General features: G+C 34.3%; 1 protein-coding gene across 2 annotated transcripts in view; it reads left to right on the forward strand.

The window, feature by feature from the left end:
* RNF128 (ring finger protein 128) overlaps positions 1-5,236 on the forward strand; it is a 99,697-nt gene extending 94,461 nt beyond the window's left edge. For both annotated transcript variants that reach the window (XM_024128239.3, XM_024128238.2), the window contains exon 7: positions 3,808-5,236. In XM_024128239.3, the coding sequence (XP_023984007.1) occupies positions 3,808-3,941 (134 nt within the window). In that variant the 3' untranslated portion in view covers positions 3,942-5,236. The remainder of the gene's footprint in view (positions 1-3,807) is intronic.
* The last annotated feature ends 4,862 nt before the right edge of the window (positions 5,237-10,098 follow it).

Here is a 10,098-nt window from a genome sequence, read left to right on the forward strand (position 1 = left end):
TATATATATATATATATATATATATATATATATACACACCACATTTTCTTTGTCTGTTCATCAGTCAATGGACACTTAGGTTATTTCTGTGTCTTGGCTATTGTGAATGATGCTGCAGTGAACATGGAGGTGCAGCTCTCTCTTCAAGATAGTGATTTCATTTCCTCTGGATATATACCCAGAAGTGGGATTGCTGGATGATATGGTAGTTCTATTTTTAATTTTTTGAGAACCTCCATACATGTTTCCCGTAGTGCTGTACCAATTTACATTCCCACCAACAGTGCACTAGAGTTCCCTTTTCTTCACATCCTTGCCAACACTTACCTGTTTTCTTTTTGATAATAGCTATTCTAACAAGTGTGAGGCAATATCTCATTGTGGTTTTGATTTGTATTTCCCTGATTAGTGATGTTGAGCATCTTTTCATGTACCTGTTGGCCATTTGTATGTCTTCCTTGGGAAAATATCTCAGTTCTTCTGCCCATTTTTTAATCAGATTATTTGCTTTTTTGCTATTGAACTGTATGAATTCCTTATATATTTTGGATATTAACCCCTTATCTGATATGTGGTTTGCACATATTTTCTCCCATTTTGTAGCTTGCCTCTTCATTCTTTTGATTATTTCTCTTGCTGAGTAGAAGCTTTTTGGTTTGATGTAGTCCCATTTGTTGATTTTGGCTTTTTAAGTCCTTAATCCATTTAGAGTTCATTTTTTAAGTGGTGTAAGATAGGGGTCCAGTTTCATTCTGTTGCATATTTATCCAGTTTACCCAACACCATTTACTGAAGACTGTCTTTTCCCCATTGAGTGTTCTTGGCTCCCTTGTCAAATATTAGTTCATCTCATACACATGGTCTCATACACATGGGTTTATTTCTGGGCTCTCAATTCTGTTCCACTGATCTATTTGTCTTTTTTTAATGCCAGTACCATACTGTGTTGATTATTATAGCTTTGTAGTATAGTTTGAAATCAGGAACTGTGATGCCTCCCCACTTTGTTCTTCTTTCTCAGGATTGCTTTGGCTATCCAGTATCTTTGGTAGTTCCATATGAACTTAGGATTTTTTTTATACTTCTGTGAAAAATGCATTTGGAATTTTGATATGGATTGCATTGAATCTACAGATGGCTTTGGGTAGTATGGACATTTAAACAATATGAATTCTTTCTTTTATAAATTTATTTATTTATTTTCTTATTTTTGGCTGCGTTGGGTCTTTGTTGCTGCACGCAGGCTTTCTTTAGTGAATTCGTTTATTAGTTCTAATAGTTTTTGTTAGTATCTTTAGCATTTTCTCTAGGTCATGTCATCTGGAAACAGACAGTTTTACTTCTTCCTTTCTCATTTTGATGGCTTTTTTCTGTTTGTTTGTTTGTTTAAATTTTTTTTTTTATTTTTTGGCCGTGCTGCACGGCATGTGGGATCTTAGTTTCCCCGACCAGGGATTGAACCCGCGTCCCCTGCATTGGAAGCACGGAGTCTTAACCACTGGACTACCAGGGAAATCCCTTGATGCCTTTTATTTCTTTTCCTTTCTAATTTCGCTGGCCAGGACTTCCAGTACTATGTTGAATAGGAGTGGTGAGAGTGGGTACCCTTGTCTTGTTCCTCTTGAGTATGTTGTTAACTGTGGGTTTGTCAGGTATGTCCTTTATTTATTTATTAATTATTTTTTAAATTTTTTGGCTGTACCACGCAGCATGTGGGATCTTAGTTCCCCAACCAGGTATCAAACCCACGCCCCCTACAGTGGAAGCATGGAGCCTTAACCACTGGACTGCCAGGGAAGTCCCCATGTATGTCCTTTACTATGTTTGGGAATGTTCCTTCTATACCCAATTTGCTGAGAGGTCCACATTGCATTTAACTGTTATGTCTTCTTCGTCTCCAATCTGTGACTGTTCCTTAGTCTTTTTCTTTCATGACTTTGACACTTCTGAAGGCCACCAGTTAGTTATTTTGTAGAATGTCCCTCAATTTAGAATTGTCTCCTGCTTCCCAATGATTAAATTTATTGTCCATTGTCTGTTTCTGGCAAGAATACCACAGAAATTATGTTGTGCCCTTCTCTGGCTCATATCATATAATGAGGCACATGATGCCCATGTCTTATTGCCAATGGTTTTAATTTTGTTCGCTTGGTTAAGGTGGCATCTGCCAAGCTTCTCCTTTTAAAGTTATTCTTTTTCCCTTTATAATTATTAATTATCTTATAGAGAGACACTTGGAGACTATGCAAATATCTTGTTTCTCATCATACTTTTTACCTACTAATTTTTTCAATCACTGATGTTTCTGCTTACAATAATTATTACTGAAATGTGTGCCAAATGGTGATTTTCTATTTCCATCCTTCTTTCTACATTAATTAAGCTTCTATTTTAAGGAAGAGCTATCCTTTCTCCACTTATTTATTCAATTATTTATTTATAATAATATGGACTCATAGATATTTATTTTATTCCATAATATTATTCTCATGATTTATTCATGGTTAGATTGTCCTAGATTTGGTCATTGGGAACTCCCTCAAGTTGGTTTGTTTTCTTTCAACATGCCCCATCATTTTTTTTTTAGGCTTTGAAGGCCATAGGTCTTTGTTGCTTTTGGTCATTTTCTCTTCCAACCTCTTAAGAATGAAAAAAACACTCTTAGCTATGGAGTTGGCTTGCAAGCTGTAATTTGCTGATCCCTAGGCTAGAATCTAGATTAATCTTGTACTTTCCTTGTCCTAGCTCTGGAATCAGTTATTTCTTCACGGGGTGGGGGCTTTTATTGGAGAACAGGACCTCGAAATCAAGATCTGGGCACTAGGTATGCTCATTGCTATTGGGGTGTCATTGCTATTAGCCCTTTCAAGGAACAATGCTAGGAAATATGTGTATGTACTCACACAAATATACACACACATCTACATTCACCTATCTATCTGAAGAACAGCTAGTTCATACTGATATTTCTGATTCCAGTCCAACACCACAGAGTTTATTCTAGCCTTCCCCTTTCCTTATTTGTAACTCCTTTCTCTGACATTGAGAAACCTGGCTGTTATTATCCACAATATATTTACTTATTTGTTCAATCCTAAAGTACACCTAAGTTTCAACATTGCTAACACACCCCTGTGAAAAACAGTTTCATTAACCAGTGTAGTTCTTTGGTTTTAGCCTTATAGGATATAGTCAAAGTATCATTTTCCAAAGTTACTTAGGTTAGTTCTTTTCTTTCCCACTCTCTTCAGGATGATTATATATTTCATCTGTAGTATAATTATATTCACTTGTTACTATTTGTATTCCATTTTGGGAACTCCCGCCCCCCACAACTTCCTGATTGATTTTTTTTAGTCTTTCTTTCTATCTGTCTATCTATGTATCTATCTATCTATCTATCTATTATATATCTATCTATTTATCTATTTATCTATCTATTTATCTATCTATCTATCTATGCATAGCATAGGTAATTTTTTAAAGTGCCCAGGTGATTGAAATGTGGTTTAAGAGCTATTACGTTTAGAATAGAGAAGCGGAAGACATAACTTTTGCTCTTAAGGATGCTATAATCTAGGTACAAGTAAGCACACGTGTGAATCAATAAAATCGTAATTGTAAATTAAAATAATGCCATATGTGCCTTATGTAAGGCAGCACAAATCATATTAAATGAACAGGGAATGAGTGTAATAATCAGAGTATGATGGAATTAGATAAGTAAGGCTTCTTAGATGTGTGTTGAATTTTGTCTTAAAGAAGAGAGGGGTTAAATCATCCTAAAATTACCATTTCTTTTTAAAGATGAAAATCTACAGCTAGTAAACCATGAAGCAAGTGCCATGGCAGTGGATGTTGTTCCTCACGTTGACAACCCAACCTTTGAAGAAGATGAAACTCCTGATCGAGAGACTGCTGTTCGAGAAATTAAATCATAAAATCTGTGTCAATAGAAAACTTGAACCTTTAGTAATAACAGAACTGCCAATCAGGGCCTAGTTTGCTATTAATGAACTGGAATAACTTAATAAGAATGATACTGAAAGTGATGAGATGACTAATATTATGCTATAGTTAAATGATTTAAAATATTTAACCTATTAACTTTTTCCACAAACTCATTATATAATGTTTTTCATAGGCAAGTTTCCTCTCAATAGTGGTAGCAACATTTTTAAACATTCACAACTCTTGTCAAGTAGTCATGTTTTCCATTTATAACAATTTTCTTATAAAAACATGTTGCTTTTAAAATGTGGAGTGGCTGTAATCACTTTATTTTATGATAGTATCTTAATTAAAAATACTACTACTTTAGCTTGGGCTATATGTGTCAGGGTTTTACTCCAGGTGCTTATATTGATCTGGAATTGTAATGTAAAAAACAATGCAAACTTAGGCTAGTACTTCATGAAATGTCTATTTAAGCTACATTAAGTTGATAGAACAAGATTAAAGCAAAATATTCATTTTAACTATTTTTTGTTTTTAAAATTAGGCTAAATGTACTTCATATGAGTGTCAAGCATAGTTTATCAGAGAATATGGACTGGACTGGATTGATTGGTATATTAGTGACACCAATTTGACAAAAGATTATAGACAAAAACTGTACTTACAGAAAAACTGTATAACTATTTCTCAAACTTTACTTATGGGACTTTCAAAAGCAGAGTATATAAATCATCATACTATTTGAAAATTATTATGAATAAGTCACACAAAAATTGGTAATTGATCTTTGTGTATGAATTTGTCTACAGAAATTAGTCTGTAGAAAATATTTTCCAAACAATGTTGACTTTGAAAATTGAGTTTACATTTTACCTAAATGGGCTAAAATAACATTAGGTAAACTAAAATTCTGTCCATGTAGCTATAAATTTCGTGAATGCATTTTCTTGGTGTTTGAAAAAGAATTGGGGGGGGGGGAGAATTCCAGGTGCCTTAATATAAAGTTTGAAGCTTCATCCACCAAAGTTAAATAGAGCTATTATAAAAATGCACTTTACTTCTATTCTCTGTGGCTTCGCTTTGGTTTTAGAGTTTTGTTTCCAGTACAAATTCCAGCAGAATTTAGGCAAAAGCAGAATAGACATGTATTTTTGTTGGCTGAATGTAGAATGGATGAAACCATTGCATTCTTGTACACAGATTTGAAATGCTGTAAATATGTCCTGATTTGTATTGATTCTCTTTAAATATAAAATGTAAATAAAATATTCCAATAAAAGTTTGTGTTTGGTGTTTAGTTATGATATACTAACTTTTAATATATGCTTGGATTTAGGAGGGAAAAAGGTTTAATGTAAATGGTCATTGATATATTTGATCAATAAAAACTAAAACTTTACATTTACATATTTCATTACATAGAGAGGAACTGCTGCCATTATAATATAACTGAACCTACCATGAATTATTTTTAAATGCTAGCAAGGTAAATAAAGAGGTTGACCACTGATAATATAAGCTTAGAAAAAGACCATGATGTCAGTCCATCTTTATACGACCCAAGATATAAGGCCATTTTATTGCTTTAAAGTTACCTTTTCCTTCAGCCTTCTCTTTGGCAGTATCATTCTTGGGATGCTGTTAATGAGTTAAATGCATGTCTTTATTTTGCCATACATGTTAAGAATAAACAGTTGCTTGTAACACTTCAGAACCATGATTATCAAACCAGGGTACACGTATGTCTTCTGTGGCAATATGCCAAATGTACGTGTGTGTGATGCCACACAATAACGTTGGCCTATATTCTTAGAAAATTAATCATTTCAAGCTTTGTGGGGTTTCTTCTGGGGAGGCATTTATAACTTTTTAAATTTTTAATAGCTGTATTGACATATAATTTATATACCCAAAATTCACCCATTGTAAATGTATGGTTCCAAGATGCCTCGCAAATGTATATAGAGTTGTGCGATTATTATCACCACAATCAAGTTGAGAACATTTCATCACCCCAGAAAGTTCCCTCATATCCATTTGCACTCAGTTTCTGCTCCCATTCCTAACCCCAGGCAACCACCAATCAGCTTTCTGTCTCTATGGATTTGCCTATTCTGGACATTACATTTAAATGGAATCATACAAGATATGGTCTTTTGTTACTGGCTTCTTCCACTTAGCATAATATTTTCAAGGTTCATCCATGTTGAAGCATGCAACAGTACTTCATTCTTTTTCATTGCTGAATAATATTCCATTGCATGGGTATTCCATATTTGGTTATCCATTCGTCAGTTAATGAACACTCAGATCGTTACCAATTTTTGGCCATTATGGATAATGCTGCTATGAACATTCATGTACAAGTCTTTGTGTAGATAGATGTATGCTTTCAGTTCCCTTGGGTATATGCAAAGGAGAGGAATTACATGTCACTTGTGAATTTTCTTCCTGGTATTATCTTTTGATAAGAAAAAAGAGTTTGAGCAACAGACTTTATTACTTTCACATGGTCCAAATATAAGCTGATTCCTTTAACAGTGGCAGTAGATGTATTTGTATGTATAGGTAGTCTCCAACTTAAGAAGGAGGGGTTTTCTGAGAGTTCATTTGTAGGCTTAGTATAAGTCAGGTTGTATTATCTTATAAGTAAGAATACACATGATTCCCAGGTAAATCAGTAAAAAATACACTTAAAAATACAACTGGAATGCTAGGAACAATTCTTTTACCCCCTCCCTCTGGTTTTGGTTCATTTACTAAATATTTTAGTTATGTTCTATAATATCTGGATCAATTTTATCACCTTAGGTTATAAAAATTTTCCTTACTCATTGTATCTTCTGTTTGGAGTGGATTTTTAAAATATCTTTAAACATATTAAACAATATAAAATTTACATACTACTTAATGTAATGAACTTAAAAGAAGTTCATTATTATGGGGGGCACTTTGACCACCAGAGAAAAATGTTCATTATCTTCTACCTTAGAGGCAATTCAGTGAAAAGTTTGAAAACCACTACTCACTAGTTCTTAACTTTTTTTCCCCCAGAAACATACAATCTCATGAATGTGAGACACTTGTGGACATACCATTTTTGATGGTTAGAGTAGTAGTATATATAAATAGAGTTTAGCATGGATAGTTAGTGGCAATTTCTCTTCCAGCTAACATCCCAGTTCTGAACCACTGCCTTAGAAAATTTTAATGGGCATGTCCTGATATAAACTTTAAAAAAAAGCAATTCAGTCATCTAAAATTCATTAATAGAGCTTATTTTTTAAAAGATGCCTATTAGCTCTTAATGGAAACATGATTAATTACCCCCAGTTTGTTGTGAAGTTTGATTTTCAAATATCTAATTTGCTTTCAATTAGTGCATCTAAAACTTGAATGTGCCTACAGATTACCTGGGGATCTTGTTAAAATGACACACTCTGATTCTAAGGTCTGGAATGGGTTCTGAGATTCTGAATTTCTAGCTAGCTCCTGGGTGATGCAGATGTTGCCGGTCCAGAGTCTGTATTTTGAGTACTACAGCTTTATATGGCTCTCCTCTAGAATCTTACTGCTCCTAAGCCTGCTGAAGACTATAATATATCAACTAAGCTTGTGAAATTCATTTCAAATAAGAATCCAGTGGAATCTTGAGTGATAGCCTCAGCCTTTCCATGGCACAGGTTTGGAGTTGCAATTTGGCGTTTCCTAGTACCTTTTCACGTAGGTGTTTGAGACTATGATTTAGAAGGCTGAGTCAGCTGGAAGACTGACCTCTGGATAAATGAGGTATTATTCATCTCTGCGTGGTATATCATTGTGTCCATAAATACGTGGCTTGGATAAATCAGAAAACAAGCATGGAAGTAGACAGATGAGTTGGGAAGCTATTATTATAGTGCAGCAGGAAAGTGATGTGAAGCTTATCTGAAGTGATAATAGGAGGATGGGATGGACTTTTGAAAAAAAAAGAAGGGTGTGTGTGTGTGTGTGTGTGTGTGTGTGTGTGTGTGTGTGACAGTGGAGGTGGTGAGAGTAAGAAGTTTAAGACTATTATTCCATAACACAGCATTGTAAAGCAACCATACTCCAATAGAAGTTAATTTAAAAAGCCTATTCCAAGGTTCCTTACATGCACCCCAATGTTCATAGCAGCACTATTACAATAGCCAAGATGTGGAAGCAACCTAACTGTCCATCAACAGATGAATGGATAAGAAGATGTAGTATATATATACAATGGAATATTACTCAGCCATAAAAAAGAATGAAATAATGCCATTTGCAGCAACATGGATGAACCTAGCAAATATCATACTAAGTGAAGTCAGACAAAGACAAATATTATATGATATTACTTATATGTGGAATCTAAAAAATACAAATGAATCTATTTACAAAACAGAAATAGATTCACAGACATAGAAAACAAACTTCCCAAAGGGGAAAGGGGAGCAGATAAATTAGGTGTGTGGGAATAACAGATACACACTACTATATATTAAATAGATAAGCAACAAGTATTTACTGTATAACACAGGGAACAATGTTCAATATATTGTAATAACCTATAATGGAAAATTATCTCTATATGTATAACTGCATCTGCTGTACACCTGAAACTAACACAATATTGTAAATTAACTATACTTCATTTTTTTTTAATGTAGGAAATAAAAGACTATTCCAAGTTTCTTAGCTTGAGCATGTTGGTAAACAGTGGTGCTCTGAATTATAAGAAGCTGGTAGAAGAAACAACTTTGGGCAGGGAGGATATTAGAAAAATAAATTTGGCTTTGGACATGTTGCTTGAGGTAGCTATAAATGATGTGTCATGGTTTGTAGTCAGACAAATCCAGGTTCAAATCCCAGCTCTGCCATTTATTTAGCTATGTGATCTTAGGCAAGTTACTTAACTTCTCTGAGCCTCCTGTTCATCTGCAAATTAAAGTTGTAAAAAATGTACAGGCTTATTAATGAGGGTTAAATGACTATCCGTATATACAGTCATAGATAGATAGAGATAGATATTACCAGCACAGTACCAGCAGTGATATCCATGGCAGTTTGTAATTCCTGTCCTTCGTCCCTAAAAACAATGTATATTAACATAAACAATTGAATAGAGTGACATGCTCTGCTTTTTTAAGGCACTTTCAGAAAAATACTTTTATTGGTAAAAGCTTGAAATATAGTGCATGATCAAGCCAAAACTTTATATCACAGGAGTAATTTAAAAGTGTTATATTTACATAATCAATGAAATGTTTTACTACAGCGGGAGCTCGCTAAATGCCCCCTGCTCTAAGCCAAAAGCGGGTCCGATTCTATTACAGGGAGCATGTGGGTGTATCTGAATGGAGTTGCGCAGTAACGAGGCATAGGAACCATCCAGTTCTGCACAGCCCTTGCTACAACTCTGAAAGTTTAAGGATATTGGAAATGAATGTGGTTTGATGAGGAAGGAAATAAAAAGGGGAAGGAAAGGTTTCAGTAAAAATAAAGAAGGAAGATACATTTGCCACATTTACTGATCTTTCACCAGGAAGATAAGAAATTATCTTCCTTTGTAGTATAGTCTGAAGTCAGGGAGCCTGATTCCTCCAGCTCCATTTTTCATTCTCAAGATTGCTTTGGCTACTCGGGGTCTTTTGTGTTTCCATACTAATTGTGAAATTTTTTGTTCTACTTCTGTGAAAAATGCCAGTGGTAGTTTGATAGGGATTGCATTGAATCTGTAGATTGCTTTGGGTAGTAGAGTCATTTTCACAATGTTGATTCTTCCAATCCAAGAACATGGTATATCTCTCCATCTATTTGTATCATCTTTAATTTCTTTAATCAGTGCCTTATAATTTTCTGCATACAGGTCTTTTGCCTCCTTAGGTAGGTTTATTCATAGATATTTTATTCTTTTTGTTGCAATGGTAAATGGGAGTGTTTTCTTAATTTCACTTTCAGAATTTTCATCATTAGTGTATAAGAATGCCAGAGATTTCTGTGCATTAATTTTGTATCCTGCTACTTTACCAAATTCATTGATTAGCTCTAGTAGTTTTCTGGTAGCCTCCTTAGGATTCTCTATGTATAGTATCATGTCATCTGCAAACAGTGACAGCTTTACTTCTTCTTTTCAGATTT

Source organism: Physeter macrocephalus, chromosome 21, assembly GCF_002837175.3.
Source record: "Physeter macrocephalus isolate SW-GA chromosome 21, ASM283717v5, whole genome shotgun sequence".
Lineage (NCBI taxonomy): Eukaryota > Metazoa > Chordata > Mammalia > Artiodactyla > Physeteridae > Physeter > Physeter macrocephalus.